This window comes from Pan troglodytes, chromosome 14 (genome assembly GCF_028858775.2).
Source record: "Pan troglodytes isolate AG18354 chromosome 14, NHGRI_mPanTro3-v2.0_pri, whole genome shotgun sequence".
Lineage (NCBI taxonomy): Eukaryota > Metazoa > Chordata > Mammalia > Primates > Hominidae > Pan > Pan troglodytes.
The window spans coordinates 87359358-87375289 of record NC_072412.2 but is presented as its reverse complement, the minus strand read 5'-3'; the positions used below and the strand labels follow the sequence as shown (position 1 = coordinate 87375289).

The 15932-nt window shown below is 35.1% G+C and overlaps 1 protein-coding gene across 1 annotated transcript; it reads right to left on the bottom strand.

Annotated features, from left to right (window-relative positions):
- Positions 1-454: 454 nt before the first annotated feature.
- On the bottom strand, positions 455-3292 carry LOC129136848 (prothymosin alpha-like). Its single transcript, XM_054665473.2, has one exon. It carries the CDS (start codon positions 1455-1457, stop codon positions 1125-1127), a length of 333 nt encoding a protein of 110 aa, XP_054521448.1. The 5' UTR covers positions 1458-3292; the 3' UTR covers positions 455-1124.
- Positions 3293-15932: the final 12640 nt, after the last annotated feature.

Here is a 15932-nt window from a genome sequence, read left to right as displayed (position 1 = left end):
CCTCAAAGATATAATCAGATTAGGGTAATTGTTGTGAAAGCCATATATTTAAAAACATACTTTATTAAATATGAGAGCTCTTATCCAAAGAGAAGAATAAGTATTTCAGCTCTCTCCAAAAGAAAAACAATATTAGAGTATTTTTAAAGTTGTGAAAACTCAATGTTATTCTGTTATTTAATTGAACAATGAAAACAGTTTAAAATAGATAATATAATCATTCATAAGCCTTTTTTCCCCCTACTTTTTCCCCCAATTTTACTTTTTATAATTATTTATTTGACACATAATCATTGTACATATTAATAGGGTATAGTGTGATGTTTCAGTACATGTGTACATTGCATATTGATCAAATTATGATAATCAGTTTGTTTACCATCTCAAACACTTGTAATGTCTTTGTAGTTGGAATGAAATATATCTTTTTTTTTTTTTTTTAGAACAACTCAGCAAAATAAAATTCCTGTTTATTGTTGGACAACATTGTTTCACACATACATCAAACAGGCCAAAAAAAAAATAAACGGCAACTTCATAGACAAAAAAGGAAAAAAAAGAAACCTTTTATCTTTGGCCTTTTTAACCATCTCATACAAACCAACTCCTTATAGTACAGCTAAGTACATACACAAAAAAGTTACTGGAATGCTCAGAATAAGATTGTTTTTCTGTTGTCATTTTTGCTTTTTTTACAAGGTTTTTTTTCTCCTTTGAGATTATAATGAACATGGTCACACCACAAGTAAAGTCAGAAGTAGGACAGAGAACGCTCCGAAGGCCGGTTTGGTCATCCGAGATCATTAAAAATGGCTGACCCTAACAATATGTATAAAAATATAAAATGTAAATAAAAAATACAAACAAATTTCCTTTTTAAAGTACTTTTAAGAAAAAAAGCATGGCCTTGGAAGTTTTGGTTCTTTTTTCCTCCCCTGTTGCAAATTCTCATGGTTTGGGTTGGGTGGTGGAGAGCGCGTGTCATCTGCGGGTGGCACTGCCCACGGTGGGCGGGCGGGCCTCTCTACTCGAAGGTGACCACGTTTAGATTCTGAGACGGGAAGTGGAGGGTGAATAGGTCGCGGCGGCCTTTTTTTTAAGTTTAACTTTTCCTTTTTTGCTGTCTAGTCATCCTCGTCGGTCTTCTGCTTCTTGGTATCGACATCGTCATCCTCATCATCTTCAGCTGCCCGCTTGCCCGTAGGTGACTCAGCTTCCTCATCTTCATCTCCATCCTCTTCCTCACCATCACCTTCTTCTTCCTCCTCCTCTTCCTCCCCACCTTCTTCCTCTTCTTCATCTACCTCACTGTCAGCCTCCTGCTCCCCATTTTCCTCATTAGCATTCCCGTTAGCAGGGGCGTCTCTTCCATTTTCTGCCTCTTCCACAACTTCCTTCTTCTCCTTTAAGTCCTTGGTGGTGATTTCGGAGCTGGCGTCTACGGCTGCGTCTGACATGGTGGGGCACGCCGGTGATCCGATGCAGGGGATTAAAAAGAAAGCGAGAGTTCAGGGACTCTGGCGATAAAGCTGCCGGAGTCTGCGGCGGCGGAAGAGGCGCGCGGCGGAGGCGGCTGCGGCGAGCAAGGAGGCGGACGAGGAACAATGCAAAGATGGCTTTTCAGAGCAGCCAGTGGGGCGGAATGAAATGTATCTTAAAATGGTTGTCTACAATTAATGTGGCATCTTTTCATTTTCTCCAAAAGCCATTATTGAAGCATTTTCCCCAAAATTAATGAGTAATAATATAAAGATAGAATACAATCTACTTATTTCATTAATTTGAGAATCAAGTATGAAAGACAGAAAATTTGGGAAGTTACATATGAGATCCTCATTATTGTGTATTTGTTTTAAAAGAATAAAACAAACTAAATACAAGCATCTTCTCCAGTTACTTTAAATATTATGGTAGTCTTATAGGAAAGCTGATACATTTATTTTCCTGAAACACATTTTTTTCATACTAAAAATAGGAGAGGGTTACCAGTCCATTTTCCACAAAAAAATACAATATACTTTAAGATAAACTATTCTTTTTTGAGAATAAGCATAAACATAAAATGAAACAAAAAATATGACTCAAAAGGTATTTTTTTCTAATTTTGACAAACTTAAAATATATATGTATTAAAAGACAGGAAGGTTTGGCATATGCTAATTTATAGGGTTAGAGGCTGGCAGAACTGGAATAATGGCAAAGCTCATATTCAAACTCAAGATCTCCCTGAACAGGGCAATTACCAGGAGGTCACTGGGTTATAAAAATGCACTTGTGATGAACTGGTCTCTGGAAGGGGTTTGGCTGGTAAATGGCATGAGAAAACTCGTTAAGGTGAAGAAAATAGTCAATCCTCACCTAACTTTGTCAATAGGTCCTTGAAAACCACCACTTTACATGAAATTTTGCATAACAAAATTTGTATAGGCCAATTAATATAAATAAGAGTTAAGTTCCTGTGGCATATTTCTGGTGAGAAAAACATCACTAAACTTCCAAATAAAAACACAAAACACTTTTAATATTAAATATTGAAATAAATGTGAACGCTACCTATATTTATATTTACAAAATATTAATACATCAAGTAAGATTATTATTCACCCAGTAATTTCAGTTCTGGGTCAAGCCTATCCCAGCAGTTCAGAGGTGAGGAAGCAACCCTAGACAAAACACTGTTCCATGGCAAGGCATACTCACTCACACACCCACACTCACTCAGACTGGGACAATGTAGACACGGGAACGAACTCAATGTGCGCAGCTTTGGGATGTTGGGGGAAATTGAAGTGCCCTGAGAAAACCCACGCAGACATGAGGAAAACATGCAAACTCCACACAGAGAGTGGCGCTGCTGGGAGTCAATTTTTTTTTCTCATCAACATTATACTGAAATGAAGTTGAATGAAACAATGTTATTCAAGAACCTGCTCCAGAAGGTATCTCTTTTGACTGGTCATGCCATATATGAATAGAATCATTAAAGCTCAATGAAAAACAATAATCTATAGTACATTGAAAAATAACTAAAAGAGTATAATTATAATGTTCATAACACACACAAAAACACTGTGTGCGGTAATGGATACCCCATTTACTCTGATGTGATTATTACATATTGTATGCCTTTATCAAAATATGTACCCCATAAATATATACACAGACTATGTACCCATAAAAATTAAAATTAAAAAACAACTCAATGGGCCGGGTACTGTGGCTCACGCCTGTAATCCCAGCACTTTGGGAGGCTGAGGCGGGCCGATCATGAGGTCAAGAGATTGAGATCATCCTGGCTAATACGGTGAAACCCCGTCTCTACTAAAAAATACAAAAAAATTAGTCAGGCGTCTTGGCGGGAGCCTGTAGTTCCAGCTACTTGGGAGGCTGAGGCAGGAGAATGGCGTGAACCTGGGAGGCGGAGCTTGCAGTGAGCCAAGATAGTGCCACTGCACTCCAGCCTTGGCGACAGAGCGAGACTCCCTCCAAAAAAAAAAAAAAAAAAAAAAAAAAAAAAAAAAACTCAACGAACTGAACATTTTAAAAAGACAAAAGTAGTCATCTTAAAATAAGATACATTGCAGGAAGCATAAAATAGAATTTTGTTACTGCAAGCAAGAAAAACTGGCTCTAGCTTACTTAAAAGACTTAAAAGAAAATGCATTAGAATAAAATTTGAGGAAGCTCTAGCCAGAGCAATCAGGCAAGAGAAAGAAATAAAGGGCATCCAAGCTGGAAGAGAGGAAGTCAAACTATCTCTGTTTTCTGATGATAGGATTGTATACCTAGGAAACCTTAAAGACACCTCCCAAAACTCCAAGATTTGATAAATGAATTCAGTAAAGTCTCAAGTTATCAAATCCATTTACACAAATTAGTAGCACTGCTATACACTATTTCTTTTTTAAACTTACTAAAATGTATATGGCAAATATTTAGTTTTCAATTACATTGGGTAGAATTTACAACTTTCATAAATTATGCTACAATTCAATATTTTGCATAGTAGTGGTCCGAAAGACCAATAAATCTAGTAACTGTCATGAAGAATTTGCTAATTTTAAAATATGGAAATATGTGAAAACTTTGAAAATCTAAACTATGATGCGTAGGCCAGTTTCTCATAGATTTAGATTTTACCATTTTAAAAAAAAATACAAATCATCAGTATAATACAATTCAAAAATTATCTGGTTCTACAGGTTAGCTCATGCTATATTGAAAGAATTACATTAAATTCTTGATAAAATAACATTCTGCTTGATTATAATTTTTTACTTGATAGATTTGCGGTGGCTTTAATTCTTATTCCATGATTTATTTTATTTTAAATTAATATAATGATTATCAATTTTATAAATTGTTTCTGACAGTGAAAATAATCATGTGACTTTCAGAATGAGGTCAACTCCTCTCAGTAACATTGCAATATATCACAATGATTCAGGTTTCTCTATTATACACAGATGTAAAGGACAAGACGACTTTGTAACCCTGAGTGTCTGGGAACACTGCCAAAAACCGGATTTTGTGCTACACTGATGTAATGGAGAGAGATTCACTCTTGAATTGTATTATGTTCTATTGGATTAAAAAAAAAAAAGTCACAAAACATTTACCATAATGTTGACTGGTCATTAAGTAGAAAATCCTGATTATAATGTAAGGGCAGAATTAAAATGGCATATATAATATATCACATATTGTAATAGCATTATTAAAATGAACAGATATTATAATAGCTATATTAGGGATAATACAAATTATAATAAATGCATTATTAATAATTCACATTTATATTGTTTTTACTGTATACTATGCACTCTTCTGGGCACTAGAGCTAGAAAATCAACAGAACAAACAACAGCAGATGTCACTTTCTAAGGGAATTTATCACTTGTTTGGGGGAAGGCATACAACAAACCCTTAATCAAAAATAACAGATAATGATCAGTGCTATGATGAAAACTAGATACCACATTATGCGAGTGAGTGGGATGTTTTACTTAAAACATACCCAGAGAAGGTGATATTATAGATTGAACTGTGCTTTCCAAAAAGGTGTATGGAAGTGCCAAACCTTGTACTTGTGAATGTAACCTTATTTCAAAAGAAGGTCTTTGGAGATGTAAGACAATTAAGAGGAGGTCACTAGAATGGGCCCTAATCTAATGTAATTGTTGTTCTTAAAAAAAGAGAAACATGTAGGCACAGAGACAGAAGGGAGAGCACTGCATGAATAGAGAGGCAGAGATTAGAATGCTACATCTACAAACCAAGGCATGCCAAAGCTTTCTGAATCCAAGGCTAGGAGCAAGGCGTGGGGTAGATTGTTTTTCAGAGCCCTCAACAGGAATGAACACTGCCAGTACCTTGATTTTGAACTTCTAGTCTCCAGAACTGTGAGATATAAATTGTTATTTTAATCCACCTAGTTTGTGGTACTCTGTTAGGAAACTGATATGGATGATATTTAATTTCAGAACTAATTTATAACAAAAGTCAACTCTGTGAAGAATTCGGGAAGATCATTCTGAGTAGAAGAGTCAGATACTGCAAAGACTTAAGGCAGCAGCAATATATCTTAGGCACAAGACATATAAAGAAGGTGGCTGTGTGTGTAGTGTGAAGATAATTCGGTAGGGAGATAGTTGTAGCCAAGTGTGAAAAAACAAAATAAATCTTGAGATCCCCAAATCACTATGCCAAGGGAAAAGTCAAGCTGGGAACAACTTCAGGGAAACCTGGCTCCCATTTTATTCCTAAATAAGATCGCTACAAAGATTAAAAAAAAAAAAAAAAGCTACAAACCTCCCTCGCAATTTGCCCACAAGATAATTCCTTGTGGGCCTCAAGATCTTTACCCTAAAACAGTTCAGTTAAATTTCACTGGCAATATAAACTGATGGCTTATCCTCACAGGTCCTGGATAGAAAGTCATCCCTCTGCTCACCTGAGACAAATGCATATGATAGTGCTTCCTCTGCCCTACTGTTTATGTGAAAATGCAGTTTTACTGAGCCAGGTTAAATTGTGTATTCAGTGAAAGGCTGATCAAGGACCGCAAAGAATGCAGCCTTTTATATCTTGTCTACATATGATCTGGAAGCCCTTGCTTCTAGTTGTGCCACCTTTCCAGACCAAACCAATGTACATCTTATAATACATTGATTGATGTCTCATGCCTCCCTAAAATGTACCCTGGCCACCTTAGGCTCATGTTCTCAGGACCTCCTGCAGCTGTGTCATCCGCATGCCCTAAACATTAGCAAAATAAACTTTCAACATTGATTGAGACCTGTCTCAGATATTTTGAATTCATAAAAGTGATACTGAATAGGCAGGGGAGACAATTAACCCTGTTGTTCAATTAAGGAGCTCACATATTATTATAAGTAAATTGGAAAACTTATTTGAAGACTTTAATAATAACAGAATGTTGTTAAAAAAGAATTCTATTTCAAAAAGAACACTCTGGAGAATGGATAGTGGAAAGAGGGAGGTGGACAAGAGCAGAGCCCACAGAGCAGTTCAGCATGTACTGCAGTGACTGGTGTCCTGAACCATAAATACCTGCAACTTTTATGCAGTTGATCAGCACTGGAGATGGTGAAGAGTAAAAGATTTGTGATATATTGACCAGAATTACTGGGAGGAGTATGTGTGTAGTGAAAATGATTAGAAATAAAAAATAACTTAGGTGTTTTGGGCTTGAGATGCTGGGTAGTTTGTTGATATCATTTCCTGACATCAGAAACATTCTGAAAGTGTCAGGGGCCACAAGTTCACTTTGGACATTCCAGGAAAGAAAAGTCTATTAGCTATGAAATTAAAATGTTAAATTTACAGGTTTGAAATATTACAAATTTAGAATTCGGGGTGACCTTGTGTGTGATGGAACGTATTTTGGAGTAATCAACATAAAGTTGATACTTAAAGCTCCAGACCTAGATATATAAGATGCCCATCATTAGAGGAATATGTGTTCTTATGAATTACTCTGTAAGGTCTACAATACTCAAAACTGGTTAGATGTGGAGCACACAGAGTATATTGATCAAGAATGACCTTGAAATAGATGAAAATTCCAGATTTGATTCAGAAATCAAAAGCAGAAAACCAAATCAGCACTCAGGAACAGATTCCTGCAGACACACAGGTCTGGCATACAAAGAATGGGTTATTTTGCCATTCTTTGAGAAAGGAATGAGTTACCTACTGAAATGAATTAAAGGTGATTCCAAGCAGACAAAAGAACATGTCCAAATTTCTGAGGGCAAAGGAGCACACAATACATTAAAATAAATAGAAAAGAAATCCTTTCAGTATGATTCAAGGTAAGTAATAAAAAATGAGACCAGGGATGAAATCAAAGAGCAGGTCAATTGTTCTTAGTAAAACCCATATCAAGCGTGTTGGACTTTACCCTTACTGGCATGGGATGCCTTTGAATATTTTAGACCAGAAGAATGCCTGTGTTACATTAAATCATCATTCCACCTGTGGTGTGAAGAACAGATTTGAGAGCAGTATTAGTAAGCCCCTAATATGCTGTATTCATGTTTCTTTAATAACTGCCCCTACTAGGCTGTATTCATGTTTCTTTAATAACATTATGTCACCGCAACATGAAACCTCGTGAATACTTCAAGAAACTTCAAGAATAAACACGTTTCATGACTATTCTTAACAACCTAAAATAAGACCTACAATGAAGATCGTAACATTGCTCAGTTACCTGGAGCAGTCTTGGTTTACTCCTGTGCTTTGGCATAATTAAGTGTATCCTTTCATCCTTAAAATGTTCCAGGTCAGCGGTGTTCTAGTGAATGTTCAACAACTGCTGGGGAGTGCAGGTCCTAATTTTTAGCATTAGCTGATTTCCATGGTGAAAAAATTACCACTGTGGTGACCAATTCAAGTGAATCATTTTTAAAACCTGGCTTACAAAACTTTTTTTTTAACAATCAGCTCATCCAAGCTAGTAAAATTCAGTTTCAGTCCAGAACTGGTTCGATTTTCTATAGCAACAAATTACCTATTATTAGTACTCTTCTACACTCAAATGGGACTCATTTTTAATTAAAAATTAAAAGGTTACATTACCTAAAATTGAAAGGTGTTACTGAGGATAAGCCATACAAACATAGTAAGTAAATGTTAGCTTGTACCATGCTTTGTAAATGGAATCAGTCTATATTTCACAAGGAAATGAAAAGTAGGGTAAAAATATCAATGCAAATACTTTTCCTAAAATAAAAATATTAATTTATTAGATCAATAATTTTATACCTCATACATTACACTTTTTAAAATACTGGCCTATATAGAGTCCATAATTATAAATGTTATTTTTGAAGGAATTTTCTTTTTATATAAAAATATTTATGCACAATATTACAAGTATCTTCTAAAGCTTATTTTGGAGTGTTTTAAAACAAATCCTTAACTTTTGATTATAGATTTTTCTCCACAAATTGAATAGCTTATATATTGATTTGATATCATTATTAACAAATTGCTTAATAAGTTTGAAACAGTTGAAATGCCTTCTATTAGATTATTTTAATATAATAGATTGAATTTAATTAAAACTAATCAGGGCCCAGAAATTATTTTAATTACTAAATAACAAAATGAAAAAAATGATGAAATATCTTCAAATCAGAATTAGTAATAAGTCAGATAAGTCAATGTGTATAAAATAGGCTGCAACAACATTACAAGTAACATCAAATAAGAGAAATGAATAAGCTGGTTTTGCTTAACATAATTTCTTATGTAAAAAAGTACTCATTTGGCTTAATAGACATTTTGAAAAGTTATTAGTATAAATCATCAATGTTAAAAAATGTGAAATGCCAGTAGTACCAGCTAACCAGGTGCAATTCATAAAATCTGCTTTAATCAAGACATTTGTCAAATTAAAATGTAAATTAGGACTAACTTACAAAAATATGATAATGGTTTTTAAAATCGTAAAGGAATTCACATAGAAATGTAATAGCAAATTATGTTAAGAATGTTTGAGAATCTTTTCTGCCAAATTAGAAAAAAAGTCTAAGACTTCTGCTGTGCATGTAGCACCCATCTTTTTCTGCAATTCATCCAGGATCTGAGTTATAAATGGTTCTTGCAAATGTCAGCCAGAATTCTCCATATTAAGGAGAATGTTCAAGGGTATCCTGTGGGGAAAGGAGAATTTAGTTTTAATGAGTCAATCTTTCTTTCTGTTTGGTGTGCTTTAGCTTTTCTGTTCTGAGTCTTAATGGTTATTGCTGGAATGGTCTCACTTGGCACATTGCACTGAGATGGATTGCTATTTGCTCACAGGAAAAGTTTTGTAACTGACTAATTATGTAATTCATTGCAATATTTTCCTCATCTCAACAACTACAATCTGGATACAGATTGTGTATGTATGTATGTTTGTGTGTGTGTGGTTTCTCCTATATAATTTTATCTTTCTTAAGTAAATGTAAGATGCAACATAATTGCCACTCTGAAAAAAAAGGTCATTTACACATCTAAAGAGAATATCCATACACTATCAAAAAGTATCTTAGAAGATATCAGTTAAAAGAAGCACATTACTTCACTAATATTACTTTAGTAATTAACACATTGTACTTGACTTTTAAAAACTTATTTACTATAAATATATGAATTGGATATTCTTAATGTATCTTGATTTGTTTTTTAAAAAGAAAGCAATGTGGCACAATCATTATAATCAAGGAAGTTTTAATTTTATAGAGGATGAGACTTTAAAAAGAATATTAAAAGGCAGTTTAGAAATAATGTCTTCAATATACAGTAGTTCAGAAGAATTGCCACAAAAAAGAAAAATAAAAGTAGTTTATGTGTCTATAAAATAGCCCAGGTTACATATTTCCAACTATAGTAAAATGTATACTTTGGTTAAGAGAATTATGTACATTATTTCAATTCCCTATTCCCTACCTGCTCAGAAAACAGAGGTACACTGGCAATGTTATATTGGGAAATGTGTTAGAAAGAGTAAGAAAAAGACATTTGTCAGGCCAGGACCCGCAGCCTGCTACCTAACCATGCTTTCACCAATTTCCTGCCTTCACTGAAACAAATTTGCAGCACCACTAGGTATAGTTGCCTGCTAAATACTTCATCCTTTTGATTATCTGAAAGTATTGTCCCTCAGATGCCAGTTAAATTGAGCCATTGGTATCATTAAAAATCCTAACATCATAGCATGTGTTAGCCCTCCTAGATACCTAATTGCTGTGATAATTCTACTCCTATATATTTTAAGAATCAGGTTCCCCTCTATTTACTTTTCCATCTTATATGTGGAGAGCTCTGAAATCCATAGGCATGAGCTTGCTTATTAACTGAAGCAGAAAAAGCTATCATACTAAATGCTACTTCCATTGACGAGACAAATGGACCACTGGAATATTAGCATATTCAGTTTAATAATTATATTCAAAAAGGGATGTTTTAATATTTAACATAATTTTATCATTTAGAATATATGATATAGAAATATTAAAATATTACCATATATAATTTTATGGAAAACAGGTGCAAATGTTGATATAATAAATTGAGGTTATAACCTCAATATATTTCTCCTTAATATTATATATAAGCTTATTCTGATAAATATTTGACCCAGGTAAATTTGTGTCCGGTTAGTTTTTTTTTTTTTTTTTTTTTTTTGAGACGGAGTCTCGCTGTGTCTCCCAGGTTGGAGTGCAGTGGCACGATCTCGGCTCACTGCAAGCTCCGCCTCCCGGGTTCACGCCATTCTCCTGCCTCAGCCTCCCAAGTAGCTGGGACTACAGGCGCCCGCCAACACGCCCGGCTAATTTCTTTTTGTAGTTTTAGTAGAAACGGGGTTTCACCGTGTTAGCCAAGATGGTCTCGATCTCCTGACCTCGTGATCCGCCCGTCTCGGCCTCCCAAAGTGCTAGGATTACAGGCATGAGCCACCGCGCCCGGCCCGGTTAGTTTTTTTTAACCTATCATATTGGCATTATTTTTTAAATCATGTTTCACTGTTGAAGAGTCTACAAATAACACTATTGACTTTATTCAGTCAACCAAAATGCAATACCTGATCATAACCTAATATGAAAGGAGAAATCTTTCTAATCAACAACAAAGACACAGAAGATGGAAATAAGAAATATAAGTAGCTCTGATATCATCAGACAAGTTTTAGCTTGCCAGTTATTCAAGTAAGTTGCTATGTTTATGTTTGTGTAATGAATAAAACCCGCTAGATGGTCTGCTTTCTTTTTCAGTCTTAAGAAATCTCGTCAGTAAAGTACAAGAATTTTAGTCCATAGATTCTTGATGTCTATTACATATATACACTAACTTTTTTTTTAATTTTTATTATTTTCCAATCATTAGCTCTGTTCCAGCTGTTTCGAGTTGCCAAGTTAAATGATTTCCAGACTACTGAAATATTATACATTGCTTCTATTCATACAAGACTGAAGACATAGTTGTTTTGTTTTGTTTTGTTTCTCTTGTTCCCAAAGGGCTATTTTTAAACACGTGTGCTGTTTGCTTCAAAGTTTCAAAGTTTTGCATATTCTCAAAGGAAAACACTCCCTGGAATTTATTACTCAGTAGTTTGATGCATTTAGTGTTTAGTAAAAGCTATGGATGAGAAACAAAGAAAAACAGAGAGACTAAGAAAAATACAGAAAGCGGGAGTGAGAAGAAGGGAGCCAGGAAAAGAGGAAGGGAGGTGGGGTTGGAGGGATGAAAGGAGAGAAACATAGAGGTATTGAACTGTAGTGGCTAAGAAACAGGTCTCCAGAATCAGAAAGAATTTTAACTGTGAAAATTTTTAGTTCTTTTTTTTTTTACATTAGTCTAATTACATAATCCTTTGCAACTCCGATTTTCTTTTTCTTTTATTTATTTATTTATTTATTTATTTTAGATGGAGTCTCGCTCTGTCACCGAGACTGGAGTGCAGTGGCGCAATCTCATCTCACTGCAAGCTCCACCTCCCGGGTTCACGCCATTCTCCCGCCTCAGCTTTCTGAGTAGCTGGGACTACAAGCTCCCGTCACCACGACAGGCTAATTTTTTGTATTTTTTAGTAGAGACGGGTTTTCACCGTGTTAGCCAGGATGGTCTCAATCTCCTGACCTTGTGATCCGCCTGCATCAGCCTCCCAAAGTGATGGGATTACAGGCGTGAGCCACCGCACCCTGCCTAATTTTCTTTTAAAAATTGATATGATATATTTTCTTACTTCACAGACTTTTTAAATGATAATCAACTTGGTTAATCCATGTGAAGCACTAACCACAGTGCCTGTCATGGAGCATGCAGTTGATAAATGTTAGCTATTATTATTACTACATATGATTGTGGAATACAAAATCAATGCAGTGATGATGTATTTCTAATATATAAGACTGTTGTTACTCTTTAAATATAAAGAAACAATAGTAAAATATTTGTAGATGGAGAGTAATCTATAATTTCTAGCTTTATGCCATATATCCTTATGGAGTGTCTAATGCGTTCTAGCCATTTTGATAGGCAGGTAGACACTGGGATAGCAAGAAGGATTGCATTTAATTTGAAAGAGGGAAAATTACAATTAAAAATGCTAAAATATTACGATCAAGCTATGAAAAAAACACTACAGAAGCACATAGGAAGAAAATGCTAAACATTAACTTTAGATATTCATTTCTCTGAGATGATGCTTGAAGACAGAAAGAGTTGTTTGTACACACTTCTGTAGATTACAGCAGAGAGAAGCTAAGAGATCCCAAATTATGTGATCACATTCACTAAGAGCTAGATGTGAATAAGAACATAGCATTATGATCACAAGATGTGAATAAAAACATATCATTATGATCAGCACTAGCTTCAGGGTATAACAAAAAAGTTAGAAAAGAGATAAAATATTTTACTTCCAATAAAATGTTTCTGGTAAATTATCTGTATATTTCAGTGTAAGGTATTTTTCATAGCATAAAATACCTAGATACTGCCCATAATTTTTCATGGTGCACTATTTTAGGACACTCTTATTATACCAGAGATCTAGATTTTTTTGATGAATTTAATGCACTTCATTATTCAATAAACAGCTTATTACTTCTCAAATGTCTTGCCTATGGGTATTTATTATGCAATTGAAATTATTTTGGATATCTCAACATAGCAATCTTTAAACAGGATGAAGCTTATTAAAGTACAGCATAAATAATAAGCTTATTGCTACCATGCATATTATTTGCAAGGTTTTGATTAAAATCATGTCATAAAAACATATCTTTTTTTGGATAACTTATTTTACTCAGAGTTCAAATAGGGCTTATTTATGTAAATATAATTAATTAGACACTAAATTGTAGATAGAGTCTGATGGAAAAAGCTACCCTATTTCCTAGTTTCTACGTCACATGCAGCTGCCTCTGTAATAGTGATAGTGTTGCTGTCTCCCATTTTTATTTAAATGTGCAAGTTATTGGGGGAAAAATGACTTGAATGTTTATGGTATCTTACTATAGATAGGTCTTTCTTAATGTGCAGCCTTTCTAAATTGTAGTAAGCACACATTGATCAATATATTTTAAAACTGAATATTTACTCCATGACAAAATTGATACTGCTTTTGTTACCAGAGGAGGGTCTTGACTACAAGTCGTCCAAGTTCTTGGTATTTTGAACAAAGAATTGAATAAAAAGCACAAAGAAAGCAACAAAAGAATGAAGCAAGAAAAGCACAGACATATTGAAATGAAAGTACACTCCACAGAGTGATAGCAGGCTAGAGCAGGGGACTCAAGATCGCTGGTTACAAAATTTGCTGGGGTTTAAATACCCTCTAGAGGTTTCCCACTGGTTGCTTGGTTACACACTATGTAAATGAAGGAGTGGCCCACCACCAATCTGGGCACAAGAGGTGACCAATGAGAGGCTGAAGTGAAGTTGCAAAGTTACACCCTATGCACATGAAGACTGGTTGCAGGAGGGGACCAATCAGAGGTACCTTCCATTTTTCCTTTGCCACAATAGTGGAAAGTGGGATGTTGCAAAGGGAGTTGCCTCTGATCCTTTTGTAACCTAGGCAGGGAGAGGTAGAGGTTTCCTTTTCATTCAGTTCTAGAAAGTCAGCGGGAATCGACCTTAGGTTCCCTGCCTCCAGATCTTATTCTCCCGCCTCACACAAAGAAAAATAAGGCAACTTTTAAAAAAGAATCATTTGATTGGTGTCTAATAAAGTGTTTTCATGCTTTTTTTTTTCCAATTATATTTCTGCAATGAAATTTCTTCAGGAGCCAGAAATTCTTCTCTGGCTAATGGATGCTTCTCAGTCTGTGAGCAGAATATTCTGAGACAATAACGTTATTTTAAAAAAATATAGTTCATTATGCATCACTGAAAGGAAGAACTACTAAGCAACTTAAGTCATCCTGATCTGAAGAAAATTTAATAGAATGAAATCCAATATTTCATTTGATTCATAGCAAAGATTGGGTCCTGTGCTACAAAGTAGGGAAAATATTCATATTAAAGGTATTGCAAACCAGAAAAATAAACAATTATGCAATATCTTTTCTAAGTGAAATTTCATTTTTTTTTTCACAATGGAACTGCAAATGAACAGAAAGATTACATCAACTTTAAGCACAGCTTTAAAATATAAATAGGACCAGTAATAAATTGATGGTGCATGTTTGAGCTTTTTTTAATTCCAATTTTCTGAACTTCTGATTTCCTCATTTATCTTTATCTTGTTGCAATGTGCTTGTTTTACTGTACCTTTCGAGATACTTGCAATATTTTTATTTTCTACTTAGTAAAATTAAAATACTAAAATATAGTATTCTATATGTTTGAGATTTTATTAAATGTATCAATTCAATAAATATTTATTTAGAATTTTAAATAACTTCCTTTTACAAAGATCTAGGCATACTAGAGAAGCATTTAAATTTATTATTTTACTTCTCTTAATTTTAAAAATAGAATGCAACCTTTATGTACGTGTTGTATATAAAATAATATATATAAAATTAATAACTCAGTATCTGTGTTGCAATTACTTCTTGGCCCATATTAGTTTCCTTAGTTATTCCTATTTCTGTTGGGCTTTCCTTATTATTTATTTTAACAAAATGAAGGATATGCAGGAAGTAAAGTTAAAACATGAGTTTAAGAATGTAAAATTTAAATTTAAAGGAAGGAAGAAAAAAAACAAGGAAATTAAGTTTAGAAGACACAGTTTACAAATACATTACATCATGATCACCAAAGCTACATTTTTAACTGAAAAGTTGCTGTTCATAATGATATGGGAGGGGGGCAGGGAAGTGCTGAGTAGAGAAGGGTGGGGTACCTGGCAAGGGCTCCACCCTTGGGCCTGTGCCCAAGGACCTAAGTAAGGACAGACACTCCTCTTTTCCTGCCCAAATGTTGCATTATCCAAGAACACTTGGGTCCACCACGCCCCCCCCGCCCCCCATCCTGTGCCCATAAAAACCCCAAGACCTTAGCAGGCATACACACACGTGGCTGGACATCAAGAGGAACACACCAGCAGACGAACACTCTGGCAGATGCCGGAAGGCCATTGATGGCAAAACCATGCAAACACTCACAGGAATTCGGTCAGAGGAGAATCTGGCGGCTGGGCAACCCGACTCCAGGGGAAGACCACCTTCCCACTCCATCCCCCTTCTGGCCTCCCCATCCGCCTTGCTGAGAGCTACCTCCACTAAATAAAACCTTGCACTCATCCTCCTAGCCCACGTGTGGTCTGATTTTTCCGATACACTAAGGCAAGAACCCAGGATACAGAAAGCCCTCTGTCCTTGTGATAAGTTAGAGGGTCTAATTGAGCTGATGAACACAAGCCGCCTGTAGACGGCAAAACTGAATGAGCATACTGTAACACAGCC

Bases quoted from the DNA above. Each gene is read 5' to 3' on its own strand.
- LOC129136848 (XM_054665473.2), bottom strand. From the start codon at position 1,457: ATGTCAGACGCAGCCGTAGACGCCAGCTCCGAAATCACCACCAAGGAC.